The sequence below is a fragment of the Natrix helvetica genome (assembly GCF_964273705.1).
Source record: "Natrix helvetica genome assembly, chromosome: 2".
In the NCBI taxonomy this organism is placed as follows: domain Eukaryota; kingdom Metazoa; phylum Chordata; class Lepidosauria; order Squamata; family Natricidae; genus Natrix; species Natrix helvetica.
The window spans coordinates 223,464,629-223,482,009 of record NC_138552.1 but is presented as its reverse complement, the minus strand read 5'-3'; the positions used below and the strand labels follow the sequence as shown (position 1 = coordinate 223,482,009).

General features: G+C 32.6%; 1 protein-coding gene across 10 annotated transcripts in view; it reads right to left on the bottom strand.

The window, feature by feature from the left end:
* Positions 1-17,381, bottom strand: part of SDCCAG8 (SHH signaling and ciliogenesis regulator SDCCAG8) — a 117,443-nt gene that overhangs the window by 64,177 nt on the left and 35,885 nt on the right. For all 10 annotated transcript variants that reach the window (XR_014174613.1, XR_014174614.1, XM_081944061.1 and 7 more), the window contains one exon: positions 13,242-13,384. Coding sequence is in view for 8 of the 10 variants with exons in the window: in XM_081944061.1 (XP_081800187.1) it covers positions 13,242-13,384 (143 nt within the window). In the remaining 2 variants the exon portion in view is untranslated. The remainder of the gene's footprint in view (positions 1-13,241; positions 13,385-17,381) is intronic.

Genomic DNA, 17,381 nt, shown 5'->3' with positions numbered 1-17,381 from the left:
AGAACAAAATGGATTGAATATGGATCAATAACATGAGATTTGGCCAAAATAAGATAGATGTACTTTGATACTCTTTCATTTATTCAGGAACTTGCAATTTGAGTTCATGGAATACTACTTCTACATATTACTTCTTGTGTACTACTACATAATGCAAGCACAATATATAAATAAAGGGCACTGGGTATCAGAGAAGAATTCAAGTCAGTTGATTCCCAAAAAGTCATCAAGGTGGTGGTGTGGCCACATATGTATTAGATCCAGAAGAGGACATGTGGTTATATATAGGTAGTGATGAATGCATCCTTGAGCAAGGGGTTGGTCTAATGATCTTAAAGAAGTATTCTACCTTGTCCTCAAAGAATCATCATGGACCCGGTTCTGATCAATTTTCATGCTGTCTCCAAAGGTATTGAGAATGTAGTCAGTTTGCAGCTCTAGAATATCTTGGAGAAAATGAATTACCTAGATCTTTCTAGTCAGGTATCAGGCTTTTATGTAGCACTAATGCAACTCTGATTACAATTGGAGATGATCGGTGGTGGGACTGGGATGGAGTTAGTGTATCCTAGCCCTCAATCCTTCAGTGCTTTTGGTATAATTGGTCCTTACATTGCTCTGGAGCAACTTTGGAGATTGAGAATGTAGGAGATGTTGAGGTGATTGGTAGTTCTTCTAGGGCAGTGGTGGGTTGCAGGCGATACGCCCCGGTACGGGCGTACCGAAGCCTGCCCGGAGCACTAGGAACCGTTCCGGTACGGTGCTCCAGAGGGCCCATCTGCCCACCCACGCTCCTTACCTGTCTTTAAAGTCTTCGGCGCTTCCGCGCACTGCGCATACAGCGCCTGCACGATGCTCCGCTGAGCAGCTGGAGCATCACAGAGGCGTCGCTGGACAGTATGACACATGTGCACGCATCCATGCGGACGCCGCCGGGCCAACCGTACCAGTTGGAATGGGATCCGGAACCCACCACTGTTCAAGGGATAATTCCATTCAATGTTGGTAGATAAAGTTCTAGCCCCAGAACTCTGCTTTATAGAGTTCCTGAGAACTCTACTTTTCTTTTCATTCCTATATAACACCTACATAAAGCTGCTGGAAACTATTGGAAAGGTTAAATATCACAAATATGGATTTACATCTCTACCACAAGTTAACTGGCTTATGCTATCAAATTCTTTCCCAGTATCTAGAATTTGTGAAGGGCTGGCTGAAGAAAAGCAGGCTTTGACTACACCGAAGCAAGACTATGAGTCTGGTTTAAGGGACTCATTTCTGGAAAGTTTCCCTATATAGCTTTCAATAGGGTGATACCCCTCCAGACAAGTGCAGTATTAGGGGTTGTCTTAAGACTTGTGGCTGATGCCATAGCAGATGAAAAATTAAGTGGTTTAGGATTTTGAGTATGTTGTGGTTTGGCTGTTCAGTTTTATACTGTCTTGTTGTGTGTTCACTGTTAATCTTGCTTTGATGTCAAAACCTATGTTAGTTTGCCAGAATCACATTTTTGAATTAAGTACATACATGAGAGTTCATCCAACAATCTTTTGCCATGGTAACATAGGGTCAATTATTGGAAAGAAATTATGCTCCTGTATGAAAAAAAGTCAGTTATGTTGGATGAAGGTCACGAAAAATAAGTGCAGGGCCTGGAAGTGGAGCAAGCTATGGATGAGGAGCAGACTGCTATGTAGCTATTTATAAATACCCATGTCTTCTATTCTGCTTGTTATCAAAATGCTTGATAACATTAAATATAAATGTTAGAATTAACCTTGTATCAGGAAAAAACTCTGTGTAAAACCCTGAGATATTCTGTTCATTCTTTGTATGTGAAATCATTCCTGAATTTTAATTTATTAAATAATACATTTAATCAACTTAAAAGTTATGAGTTTGAAATAGGAATGTGGCTTTCTAATCAACCTAGAATAAGAAAACTACAAACATATTTATTCAAAACTTAACATGATTAAATACATTTTAAATTCATTCTGCCTAAGACAGAGACCTAGGAACCCCAATAAACTTTTTATGTTTTGTCATGTCTTGATTTTTTAAATAAAAATATATTAGATTTAATTTAGAATAAGGTTATAAATAAGAGAAAGTCAGAGAGTTGCAATTATGATGGTTTTTGAACAGTATCATGCTTTTTTATAAAAAAAAAATTTCTCATAACCACAGAACAATATTTTGCATAACATTTTGATAGAATTACATGTCTAAGTTTGGATTATAAATATATAATTAAAACATGGCATTTCTACTAACATAGGGCTATAAATTATAAGAAAAACAGAGAAAAGGAAACTTGGATAAATCAGATATAATTTATATAAGGACAACCACAAAATTTGTCTAGATATTGAAATGTTGAGCTTCATTTCCTTTTACAAAGAAAGGATCCCAGCAAAAGGTTGTAGTTAAGGACATATTGCTTGCAATTATGCGCTAACTGTAGCAAAAAACATCCAAACTGTAATCTTTGGGTTTTGATCTTATGTTGTATTAAAAAGTGTGTGTGCATGTGTGTGTGTGTGTGTGTGTGTGTAAACATTTAGAATTAGATAAGAAATATGTCCTACAAGAAGACTCTAGGGAACAGTTAAGAGGGCCTGTATATCTTAAGATTTTTATGATTCAACAGAAACTGGTTTTGAAACTTCCTGAATTTCCAAACAATAATGTGCTACTCAAAAACCCCATAAGAGAATTCTGGATTAGCACCTGCACCTTAAATATAAATTAATAAACCAGATGCTCCTCAAATGCTCTTCCTATGAACATGTTAACAATTCTTTAAATCTGTGTTATGTTTATTTTGTTTTAACAGATACTTAAGAGTAAACACAAGAAAAGAAGAAAAACATTGGAGTGAAGAAAGAAAGAAAAGATTTATGATCTTGTAGAACTGAATAAGAATTTTCAAAGTAATATTAGAGTAATAGAGAATATATATGGGATTTCATTTTAGCAGTATAAAACCGTGGTTCAAATCAAGTCAATCAGCACAAACAGTCAATATAATAAGTATCACCAATCAGGACAACTAATAACTATATAATTTTACAAAGACTGTGATAATTATAATCTTATATTTTAAAGCCTTGTGCTCTTAGCTATTCTCAAATGACATAAAATGCATTGTAGCACAGCCTACCACGCCTCATTTCTTTTTCTCTGAGTAACAATTAGACGATGAATAAGATTCTGTATGTTTTATAACATGCTTTTCAGGGGAATGAATTCTTTCACATTTTGTCAGACTGTGACATTTCTTTGCAAGCAAAGCAAAACTAAGAGACTACTCCACAGCTAATATCGAAACCTTTTCTTATTATCGTCTTGATTTGGCTTGCCTGAACCACAACATTTTTCTAATCATAACTTTTGTGTGTTAACATTACCAAAAATTGACAGACAAAGCACCATTCTTGTCAATTTAAAAAGTGTTTGAAACACTTTATGTTATTTAGAGCAATGGATGAATGGATTTTAATAGCAACTTTCCAACTACACTCACAATTACTGTCATTACGCTAAGTGCTTGATGTCCCACTGTGCAGTTTTGCTTACTGCTTTTTTACCTTCTTCCATGCACACTTTTAGCCACTGACTGTACAGCCTTTCAGTGTTTTCTGCCTTTTCCTTTAAATAAACTGGCTCTGGCTCCCTCCATCTGGTTCCCCTTCCGTCAGCAACCCTGCACCTGTTCACACCTCCTCTCCTGTTGGATTCCACTGAACATTTCCTCCTCTGCCAGGGCTATTCTGGCACTCACAACCTTTCTGTCATTCAATCCATCTGTCAGAAGTGAACTTTGTTTACTGCAAGCTTCTGCTTTCTTCTTCAAGATGCAAAGCCCCTCAAGGTCATTGTCAAAAGAACTGCCGGCAGAGATTTAATCCTTAGTAAGAGACAAAGCTGGACAGTTATGCTTTATATATTTTTTTCCAATAATGTTGAAGACAATAGTGGAAGAGAAATATAATTTTAAAAAATCCTCAAAGATCAAATTCATCATCTTTCTGTAAAATCTTGTACTGTGAGCATTATTTATTTAGCGAGTTTAGCTGAACAAAAGGGGCATGTGACAAACTATGTAGAAGAGAAAATACAATTTCAGAGAAGACTAAGATGTATAGTGGACCAAAGAAAAATAAGGATGAAAATATTAATATATTTTTTAAAAAGGGAACAAAGCAATATTCATTAACCAAATGCTGATTTTAATGTTACCTTTAAGCTGCAACATAGCTATATTTAAACTGTCATTCATCTGTGACTAAATATCACATTTTGAAAAAATAAGGTAAAAATCAATTCACCACTGAGAAATTTTATAAATGTTATACAGTTTATGTGATTATCCATATTGCTATTCAAGTTAATAGAAAGAGCAGAGCAGCTACTTTTGAGACATTTCATACTGTCAGCAGGATCTATTATGCAGGCTTAGTCAAGCATGCATCTGCTTTTCAAAAATTTGTTCCAACAGCCGCATACTATTGAATTATTAACTAATTTCTTTTTTACAAACATTCAAATAAGAAACATTTTCAAAATGTTTTCTTGAATAATACCCAAATTTCAAGGTATTTTTCTTCACCTGCTAGAAATGTGTGTTGAAAGAAAAGAATAATTATTTTACTAGTTAACATTTAAAATGGTTATGGAACACAAAATATTGCTTCAGAGTTTTTAAAGTAGAAACTTGTCATTTTCCAAATCTTAAACCAATGACTTAGATATTACTTGCTTAAATAATAAACATTAAACACATAATTAAATTCCAGCTTTAATATATTGGAAATGAGAAACAAGCTCTTGCCTTTGTAATGATGTGTTTTTTAGATTTTCATTAGTCAAGTACTCATTTAAAGGAATTAAGATATTCATGATCTTCTCCAAAGGTCTACTACATAGTGCCTATCATATTACTTATATCGATAGATGCTTTTAGTTCTTAAATGATTTGCTATACTGAGAACATGGCAAGAGCTAAGATATAATGATACGGACAGGATATAATGAGAACAAGAAATCATACCAGCTGCACTTTTACAAAACGTACACAGATTGCAGGAATGAGAAGGCAATAGTGGGACAGTTGATGTGGCAATCAGGCTGCCATGGAAAAATGCAACAATTGAGCAGGAAAAAAGTCAGCTCCCTGTCATAATTGAAAAGACAAGAGACAGAAGAGAACTAGCAGATGGGAAAGAAAGAAAGAAAGAATCATTTGGAGGGGTTTTTTTCTGCTTGTAATTGTTACTTGCCAGGACAAGACATAGTAAAACAATAATGTTTTTCATACATCATAATTCCATGATTGATTTTAATGTTTAAAAAGAAATGTTAGGCTTAAAATTTTTTAGCAAGTTACTGCTTTATAATACAAATGAATAGGGATTTACTTACAAGCTCCAAAAAGCAGTTTCTTCCAATCTAGTAATTTATCCCTTGTAAGGGGAAAAAACATCCCAAGAATGACTTCACTTTAAAAAAAATTCTTTTTGTCATTGCAGTAGCTCCATTGATTTGGTGCAGAGTATTTGGCTTATTTAATATGCATTATCTAATTATGTGCATATTTCCACCTTATTTTATAAAGGTAAATTTAAGTTGGATGTCATAAAATATCAGCACGAAGCATCCAAATATAAAATGTTATTTTTTTTGTTCTGTCAACAAACTAAGACCTAATTCACATTTTGTTTTGTTGTTTTCTAATTAAATAGCATGAATAAGCTTATCCAGATTCAATACCGAAAAAGGAGGCAACCAAATATTTATTGTAACAGGTACAGAACAGACAATCTTCAGCAATCTTCAGGAATGTTGGTTTTGCTTAAGAAACCAACGTCAGTATAATCATTGCAAATGAAAGGCTCTCTATATAATCAGTTGTATCTATTAATTATTCTTCCAGGAAAAACAAAATCTAAGCTTGATTATCAAGCTATGTAATTTTCCATCATCTTTAAGGGGGGATAACTCTGAAAATACAGTAACATGTTCACAAGTTACTTAGCTGTTATACTTACATATTTCATTTTCACCTAATACTTCATTAATAGCTTTGGAAATATTGTATTGTCAAACAATATATTTTTTAAAGGACAAGAAGTGTCTAAGACATTAGATGATAAGAAATCAGCCAACTGACAGATTTTAAAATGCACTGTATTAATTATTACTGCAAGCACTGCCAGAAAACAAGAGATCTGATTTATTCCAAATCGTTTGATAGCTGTCATCATAAAGGAGCGGATATGGGTTAAATAATGGCAGGTAAAATATTTTTCTTTTTATAATAATGGAAAGTATTTCATTTATATATGTATAATTAAATCAGCTACTTCAGAAAGAACCAGTAACCAAGGGGTTTCCCCAGCTTTCCCACAATTCTTGTGAATAGGCTTTGAAAACAGCAAATGTTTATTCCACATCTTGTTGAAAATTACCTTATGTACGACCTTCTTTATACTACTGGATATAGTTGTGGATGTGTTAGTGAATACATAATACACATAGCTCAGGGGAAAGAAAAAATGCTTTCAAAAATCAATTAAGGAGAACAAATAACAACTTTACATCCACTGCAATGATTCGATAATATGCCGCTACATCAAATAAGAGTATTTTTTCTTGACAGTCCTAAATTAGATGTATCACAGTAATGGATACATAAATAGCATATGTTCTTCTTATCTTCCTATTTTAAATCCCTGTAATATTTGTCTCCCCTCCCCTCCCAGCCAAAATTAAGTCTGTCCATAAAGCTCTGCAAACAGAAAAATAAGTTGAAAAATGGAAGGTGTTTCAATCTTCTTTGTTAAATATCCATTTCTATTATCTGCAATTATATATTTCTTTTCAAAGAATTTCATCATTCATCTTGCTAATCTAACCATGATATTCTGTGTAACAGGTCCATATTTAAATTCATTTTTTTCTCATTCAGTTTTCTTTTCAACCTCATTTTCCCCGCAGATATCAGTAAGACTGCAACCTGTATCCACGGTACAATGGGGAATAAGCTTCTTTAAATTCAATAAAATTTATTTATCAGAAATTATATGGAATAGTCATGTATTACTGTCTGGTTTGCATTACTGATAATGGTTAGCTAGACTATTCTAATATAAGGTCGACATAAGGGGTAGTGCTGAAAAGAAGCAAAATTAATGCCTTCTTTAAAGAGCTTTAAAATATATATTAAGAACTGCATTTATTCTAATGTAAGTCACAATCTTAATATGTTTTGAATGTTTAAGTGATACCAAAATACCATCTTGTTTGCTTTCATTGATACGGATAATGTTTCCAGAAGGGCAATGCAGTATGAATGTTCTTTCCTAGCAGGGATTTTCAAGAATTTACAAAGTCAATTCTTCAGCAGATTTGTCCTTTTTATACATTTCTTGTGCTGCAAATTTCTCGGATAAACTGCCCAGTTAACAAAAGTTTGTGTGCGTTTTTGCAGTAAAAAGACATTGCAAGGTCTTTATCAGACCAATGGGCACACCACTGTAAACATCATGGAACTCTGCAGCTATCCTGCAGTTTCCCTCTCTGTGGTCAGTCTTCCCAGCTGCCCTATCTGTTACTGTCTGATTAGTTCTGCTAAGGAGCTCCTCCCCTGCCAGCTTTCAGTGCCATCTGTTCTACACAAGATGGCTGCTGCCCAGCAACCTAACACTGCCCTCCTACCTGGCACCCGGCTACCATCCTTACCCCAAAGTGCTAACACAGGTTCTCACTGCTGGCAGAGTCAGGATTTCATTACTACTACTTTGACAAGTGCAGGGTTGTTTGTAATTTCTCTTTTATCCTGATTTTGATTGTACAACCACCTCCCACTGATTCAGTTTGCTTCAGTTTTGTTGCTCACAGATTTTACTCTCCACATTAATCTCCCTCTGGCATGTTACTGCATCTGTTCCCTTTTTTATTATTAATTTTCAAATTCCCACCATTTTTGACAAAAAGGAGGTAATCTACACTCTGCTTCTGCCCATTTCATTTTCTTTAATTTGGAAGATAAGTATGAAAGCATGCCAAAGAAGTTAATTCTCCGTTAACAGTTTATTTTCTGGCATCTCACTGCCTTTGTATATGAAAAACAGATAGGAATAAATGTTGACTAAACCACAAACGATCCTAAATTTAATGAAAAATAAACATATAAAAACAGGAGCTAAAGAATTGATTATGCATGTTATCTTAATTCAGGCTTTTATATTTCCTTTTAATTATAAAGTTCCAGGTAATATATGGGAAATTAAACCTTAAAATTTTCACCCGTTAAATACAAATTTCAATTCATATGAGCAGTTACTAATTATAGTTTGATGTGACTACTCATTTCATATTTTGTAAATTAAAACATTCTAGATCTTTCTATTTTTGCATATATAAATATACACCATTTATATATACACAAATCCTTATCCCCACAAAGAAAACATTTAACAGAAGAAGAGTAGAAGAGACATGTTTTTAAAAAATCAATAGACTATAATACCGCAATACTTGTCATATATGTTGCGTAAAAAGATCTTTTTCTAGTAAAGAATACTATCAATGTCATACTGAAACATTAAAAAGTATAAACAATTCAACTACGTTCCAAAAACCTATTAGAGTGATAGACTTAATTTATGTATCTTATTTATTATACATGGACTTCAATGAATGTTAATGAAGCTATGGAAAATGTGCTAGGGGCTACAAGGAGTGCTGATAAACAGTAGGTTTTTGAAGCTAAAAAGGTTCTGATAATCATTATATGCTATTTCAACAATATCTTCCAAAGATATGGTTTCCAAAAGTTATTCTTCTACTTATCAGTTATTGATTACACATCTATCAGTCCTCCTAGTGAAAACTACCAATGCCAACAAATATTAGTAAAGATATATAGAATAATTTGGCTCCGCAGGGAATGCATTTCTAACCCCTTAATAACAGCTGTACCCCACATGAGTTGGAGGGAAGAGGGGCTTTAGAGATTCAGCAACATTTCAGGCAGCTACCTAACAGATTTCCCCATAAAGGATGCATTGGAACTTCCTTTTTCTTTGCAGTCTCCAGCTGAATACTGCCCATTTTCAAATTCATTCTTTCTTTTGCCAGATTCTCCACCCACAGCAAATGTGGGTTTATTCTATTCAGTTTTCAGAGTTCGTCTGCTTAGTGACAGACAGACAGATAGATGAATGATCAGACAAGCATTCTGAGCCCTTTACAAACGTTTTGCCCAACTTTCCACTGAGCTTGGAAAGAAAAAAGAAGTAGGTAAAAGATATAGAACACATCTTCTGGAATGGCAGTGTCCTCAGCAGGCTGAGGGTTTGTCAAAATCATGACAGGGGCCTCCTGACATTCCAATGCAAGTCTAAGCTCTTATGCTTGCATGCAATTTAGCAGCACAATTATTATACAAGATATTCTCAGAATCTATATGAATAACATTTGAAGACTGGATTAGAGGAAACAAGTCTGAAGTAGTAAACTAAGTACTTTACAGGCTTATCAATAATGACAACATTGAACCTCATTCAAATGATACTAACAACTAAGTAGAATTATATATTAAACTATAGTTAAACCAATTATAATCAGATTAAGAAGTGCAAAATGCAAACAAACTATTTTTTTTAAAAAGAATTAAGAACATAGTTCATGATCCAAAGAGTTTTTCATCCGTAGTGGAAGATTTGATTATTTCTCTTCCCTGTTGCAGCAAGTCAACTCTTCAAAATTTGCTCTGCAAAATGTCTTTAGTAAACCATGAAAGTAGATAACAACAAAGAAAAGGAGGGCTACAAAAAATTAACCAACCATATTGCACAGATAGATGTTTTTACTAGTTCATTTTGTCAGCAGAATACTGGCTTTTAAATACAACCCCGTGTTTCCTCCCATACTAAAGTTCAATTTTGAGGTCCTAAATAACTATCAGTGAAACCTGCTGTGTCAGCATTAACACCTGTACCACATAAGAAGAGATTGATAATGCTGCAATTTTACAATGCCAAAAACATGTACTGAAGTGATCCATATATGGCATTTTCTACCATAGATGAATCATCCTGGGAAGAATGGGCTGTTTTACATATTACAAGTATCCATGTGATCAGCACAAAAATCAATAAAAAGGGAGGGGGGAAGCAGCTAGTGAAATAAAGGAAAATAACAGTAACAAAATACTGTATTATGTTATTTATAGGACATTATTCCTTCTTATTTTTGAACACTTAATTAAATTACAGCCAAAATATTGTTGATCAATCATCCCAAGAGCCAATTTCATAAACGGAAAGTGAACTCATCTATCTTTCTAACACTGAAGAATACTATTTTTGCTGCTTCCATGCTTGATAACTCCATCACTTTTCATATCCCAGGTCTGGGGTATATAATTAAGAAGTACACTCACATATATTAACAGTATCAGACTTTGTAATATCTTACAAATTAAATGGATTCTAACAATAAATAATAATGAGACAACCCATTATTATTATACCCATTCTATACCTTAAATATGATGTTTTTAAATACTCTCTAGACTACCCACTGAATGTGAAAAAGAATATTTTGCCACATTTTAAGTTGCATTTTTACAATTAGCTAGACTATGCATAAAAATGTAGGATATAACAATACATATAATTAAATAGGTTAAACTTACAAAGAAGCAAGAATTTTAAGCTGTTTAATGGTTTTTACAACCTTGTATGCAATTTTTGAGTTTAGTAGCACAAAATATAAATTCTTTATTGAAATAGAATACATGTATTTATTTATAAATAAACTTTCTACATCTTGGTAAGTAAAAGCTGGAAGAATGTGGTGACATATATTCTAAATATGTACCTATTTTATTACTTACCTTGAAAAAATGCATTTTCATAAATTAATATGCCATGAATATTTTGGGTGGTCAGATTTGTATTTTTTATGTTAAAAAAATCCAATAGGACATGTTATCACCAGGTGAGCAGAGCAAAAACAAATATATGTTCTTTAAGGAAGGGGCTGGAACATTTATACAATACAATAGTAGAGTTGGAAGGGACCTTGGAGGTCTTCTAGTCCAACCCCCTGCCTAGGCAGGAAACCCTATACCGTTTCAGACAAATAGCTATCCAACATCTTCTTAAAGACTTCCAGTGTTGGGGCATTCACAACTTCTGGAGGCAAGCTGTTCCACTGATTAATTGTTCTCACTGTCAGGAAATTCCTCCTCAGTTCTAAATTGCTTCTCTCCTTGATTAGTTTCCACCCATTGCTTCTTGTTCTACCCTCAGGTGCTTTGGAGAATAGTTTGACTCTAATAGTTTGAATAGTTTGACTCTTTGGAGAATAGTTTGACTTTAAAGGTATAAATATATCAGGTGTTCAAATCTTACTTTGTCTCTCCCCACAAATCCTATTTTGCTATCAAATCTTATTGGCATGATCTAGGATGTTCTGGAGGCTAGTAGTTTACTACTCCACATTGAACATGTAAAGAAATCTAGATAATTGTCAACAATTTAAACAACTGTACTTATATGTGATGATATGCTATGAATAAGAAAGTATCCAATTCTTCAATGCAATTATATTATAAATTGAGGCAAATCGGTTATTGGAAACTATAGATAGGAAGCTAACCAAATTATAAATATCAGTCACTTTTTCCTCACAGCAATAAGGAAAATATAAAAATATAATTTAGTATATGTTATGACATTGTTACAGAAAAATGAATGAGAGAAAATAAGATACAACATAAAAAGAATATAGTAGAAGTGAATAAAAACAAAATTAGAGCAAATGGGGGAAGTGATTGTTGATACCAAAAATACAAAAAGGCTATCTGAAATTTGAACTCCCTCTCACTCCATACTGTTACAAAGTTACAAATCAGAAAAACCAGAAAATAGAATAAAAACTAGACAGCAATGACCATACAAGTTAAACAATCAGCATGGAAATATATAGTCTGTTGTTAAACCACTCCACCTATCAAATTTCTAAATGAAATATCCAATATCAATATCTGCAATGAAATTCTGCAGAATGAATGGCACCAGGTAATACAACATTAAAATAGTGTTTAATCATTAAATTGGACAAATTTAAGTCACTTTTTATTGGGAGACTTTATTTAATTAGGCTGTTAGTGTGGAAGTTTTTCAGGAAATCTATCTACACTTTGGATTTTCTCCAAGACACCACACAGCTTCATAACTTGTATGATTAGCCTTAGGAAGGAAACTGGTAAACCATTTGGTAAACTATCACAACAAATCATTATAAAAGAAGTCCTGCAAAATCCAAACTTTTGCTATCTTACAACTTACCCAAAACTTTTTTCAAGTTCATTAACCTCTAGCATATTTGTTCTTCAAATACAGACTGTGAGAAAAGTGTTTTTTTCCCCATCTGCTCCTGGCCCATAATCTATATTTACACCATTTTTTAAAAAAAGAGTATGATATGATAAGTTAAGAGCGATACGGCAATTACCCAAGTAAACCACCTTTATTCATGTGCACATGTATATAATTACACACTACATATGTACACCCCACCTAATAAAACCATAAACTGGAATGCTTTTAAAAAATACTTTTAATTATAATATAATATGTAGCTTTCATGTATTTAACCCCACCCAAACAAAAAATAGTTCATGCTTAATATTAAAATTCAACTCTGTTTTAAAAAATGATAGAATAATTGTGTTCAGCAGGGCCAGTCATGAAGAAGATAAATTCAATTATATTTTAAAATAATATTATTTAGATATATTTTTGAATATTGAACTACTTGTTTACCACTACTTTTTAGCCAGTTTTAAATGATTTATGTATCATAAATATTTTTAAGATTATGCACAAAATTATTAGGAAAATTGAGGCTATTTTTCACTTGTTGAAAAATTGACAAATATTCAGCTATTCCCTAAAACAGTTATAATTGTAGAATAATTGGTGCTGTGTGTAACTTTTACTGACTACAAATTAAGTAAAAATCCCTTTAAAGAACAGGGCAGAAGGAAACAGATTAGTACATTTACAGTTATCACACTTTACTTTTTTTCCATTATACATTCACTTCTAAACTGCCTCAAAGCTAGACATTTAATTTGTAACAACTGTGGATAAGCAAATGACAAAACATGGAAATGTGAAATTGAAACTGGTATTAAAAATAAACAAGATAAATGGTACCTGAGAAAATGCAGTTGTTGCTCAGCTTTGCCCAGCAATTCTGTTAGTTTCAGACATTCCTCCTTAGCTTTTGCAATATCCTGCTGTGCTTGTTCTAAGCGCTGTTTGTTTTCATGAAGCAATACTTGTAATTTCTCAATTTGCTTTAAATACAAAGAGGAGGGCAGGAAATTTAGATAACAATGATTAAACATAATAAAGGAAGTTAGAAAACTCACAAATACCAGGACAAGTTTAACATGTTAGGTATTTATTTTTTTGAATAAAACAAAAGTTGAGAAACAATATTTATTATATTATGTTTACATCATACTTTTCCTCAATTCTACAATCATAACATTGGTTACATTTTTAAAATCATATTTAACAAATAAATGCAGAATGCCCCACCAATCACTGATTGCAACACTGCAGATATACTTAATTTTTACTTTTTACTGCTGAATATAATGAGGTAATATAAGATACTATTCTATCTTTAGTTCATGACTACAAAATATTAACTCTTTCAATTTTTCTCTGTTCCTTCCTGATATTCTAAGTTCAAAATATATTTTAAAGAAATCTAATAAGCAGTTTTGTAAATGAAAAATAAACAGAATTTGACAACTGTCAACTCATGCCAAGACAATCTCAAAATTTCACAGTATAGGCATAAATATAAGTTCCTATAATTTTCTCAGGGAAAATAACTAAAGTGAACAGATGGGCTTTATACTATCCCTCAAGTTAAATCAACTCAGGTTATGCCAGTCCAACAATAAGTGAATTACAACATAAAGGACTATGTTGAAAATAGTATCTCTGCCTGCCAGATGTTTGAGTCCAGAATTTAAGGTAATATTTTATCTGTTAATCTTCACTGCATTCAAAAGTCAAACAGCTTCTTTAGAATTGTTATATTGCAGAGTAAAAAAAAAAGTAATACCCCCTTCATATTACTTTTACCTAGATATAATGAAGAACTGTGTATTATATTTTGAGCATTATGCTTGATCATAGACTTCTTAGCTGCTGCCATATTTGGCATTTAAAAAAATAAATTGTTACTTTAGCTTGTTCTACAATTCATAGACATGTAAACAACTATTGCGGTTAACAACAAAAATAAACGTTACTTCTTATACCATCTCATAGCCTTTTGACAAAGATCCTGGGTAAAAACAAATGCTAGTAAATAGCATAAGAAAACTTTTTAGAGTCTTAGCAAGCAGGCCCAATGTGGATTTAATAACTCTGGATTTATTATCACTAAAGTTATGTAGAAAAATAAAATGAAAAAGTAACTCTTGAAAAGCATTATTAACTAGGGAATATTATCTTTTTATATTGTCATCGTGTTAATTACCTCAAATTTGACAAATCAATATATTCTTTGTAAATTATATTTCTTTTAAACCATGATAAATTGGATAATAGTGTAGAAACATTAAGATATTGATACAAACAATATTATAAAAGGAGGGATGACTTCCAGAATAAAAACAAAATTAATTTATTGGTGTGCTATTTCAAGTTCAAACTCTCTCTCTCTTTCAATATCTACCTACCTACCTATCGGGATGGATTGATAGACAGATATAAATATATAGATATATCAGTGAATTAATATTAGCAGATTATCTGTTATATTTGTTACTAAGCAACATTTATAACAAGAAGTATAGGGCAAATAATTGAAGAAAGAATTAAGGAAATTAATTGATCATAGCTAGTTTAGGTTTATTTAGGTTTAGGTTTATTTGGATTTATATGCCGCCCTTCTCCAAAAGGACTCAGGGCAGGTCTAGTCTTTGTTGAAGGAAGAGGAGTTCTTTAAATATTTTTATTGTTTTGCTTTTAAATCTGCTACTGATTTTAATTTTAATTTTAACCTCCACTAAAATAGAGTTTATACTAGAATGTAAATCAATTAAGCTAAGGTTTTGAAAAATGTATTTATTTTAAATAAATTAAAATTATAAATGATTTTGTTCAAAATTTAAAACAACAAAAATATATTGATACCTGTTTTTTTTCTCTTTCACTCTTACATGAAATATATATATATAATTTTTAGTCATAAGTACTAACAAAAGAAGATTGTATGTTCTGCTCATCTCTTGACTACATAAGTGCTTAAGAAGATAAAAATATCTTCCACAACTTTTGAAATATGAATTTGAATAATTGATTTTAAAAAACCAAATAAGATATTTAATCTTATCAAAATGAAATCTATTATTCCAAATGCTCTATCCCACATTTACTTACTTTTCATAATTATTAAACAACTTTCAAACCCCTTCTATGAATAATATCATGTAAGAAAGCACTGGTTGTTAAATGTCTATGGAGATTTTCAGTCATCCAGGTCATGGTTGTCCCAAAGGTGCTTTTTTCAAGAGACAACTGGACTTTCTGGTTTTTCTTCAAAAATATTTCACTTCTCATCCAAGAAGCTTCTTCAGCTCTTACCTCAGCTGAAGAAGCTTCTTGGATGAGAAGAGAAACGTATTCGAAGAAAAACCAAAAGCCCAGTTGCCTCTTGAAAAAAGCACCTTTGGGACACTGGCTGTTAAGTCCAGGAATTCCTCAGTGCCTCACTTTTAGGAAGAATCTAGACCAATTATCTTGAATGAGACAATTTATGACTGCTTGTGATGGTTTTCTGGACTAGGGGATTAAAACAACTATAGTGTATTTTCTTGAACAAGTGTCCTGCCAATGACAAGAACTCAAGCTAGTGATTGCAACATAATAGCAAATATTATGGTATATTAGAGTTCATATTAGAGAGTGCAGAGAAGAGCAACAAAGGTGATAAGGAGTCTTGTGGCTACATCATGTAATAAAACAGCTAAAGGAACTGGGTGTGATTAATCTAATAAACAGAAGGCACAGCGAACACATGATAGTAGTCTTCCAATACTTGAAGGGCTACCACAGGGAAGACAGTGGTATTCTCTATAGCACTTGATGGCAGCAAGCAATGGATAGAAGCTCTCAAAGAGAGTTTCAACCTGGAAATAAGAATGAATTTTCTGACAGTAAGAATGATTAATCAATGTAACAGCTTGGCTCCCAGAGTTTTGGCTGCTCCATTGCTGGAAGTTTTCAAGAAAAGATTAGATAACTATTTGTCCAGGATGGTAAAAGAACTTCTGCCTTGGGAAGGGGATTGGACTAGAAGACCTCCAATGTCCCTTCCAGCCCTTTGATTCTATGATTATCTAAATTTCAAGTCTAAATTTGGCAGACAGCTTCCTTAGTTGTCTAGATGGATAATCTGAGTTGGAATTTGTTAATTCAACCATATTTTGCTCTTTTTGGATAGACTGTTCAAGTTTGAAATCTGTGGTAGCACATTATAATAGTTTCATACTTAATAGATGACTCATTTTGAACTATAGTGGTAGAAGACTATTTGTTTATTCATATCATGTATGTTAAATGGATCTTTACATAATTTTTCTTCGTTGCTATATTGTAGTACAGGTAGTCATCATTTAGTGATTACTTTGTTTGGCAACTGTTCATAGTTACAATGGTGATGAAAAAGAAACTTTACAACCAAACGTTTAATATTTATGATCCTTTCAGGTATGTAAAGCTGAAATAAGATAATAAGCACAGCTGCACTTTTACTTATCAGACACTTCGCTTAATGACCAAATTATCAGTCCCAATTGTGATTACTAAATAAGGACCTTTACATATAAAAATAACTGAGCGAATTAGGTATCATTAGTATGCAGATAACATGAACTTATACAGGTCCATCAAGCCTGGGATCAGAATAGAACTGGATCAAAGCCAAATCACGGAATTGAATTTAGTTAAGATGAGGTGTCTACATCTGACAATGCATAAAGAATGAACTAATGTACCAATTTACATTTTTAGAACTCCCCTTCATTTTTGCTAATGGAAAATCTTTTGGCAATTTCAGGTGTTACAGACAGAATCTCAGTTAGCAAAGTCAACTAACCTCAATAATTTTGACTCTTAATCTCCAGATTAGATTACTATAATATATAGACTTTGTAGAAAAATTGAAAACTGAAATTACCAAAAAGGTACAGATGTAAAAATGCTAAATGTATATTGCTCAGGTAAAATGATTTCTGAACTATGGGTCTATTTCAAAATATTAATGCT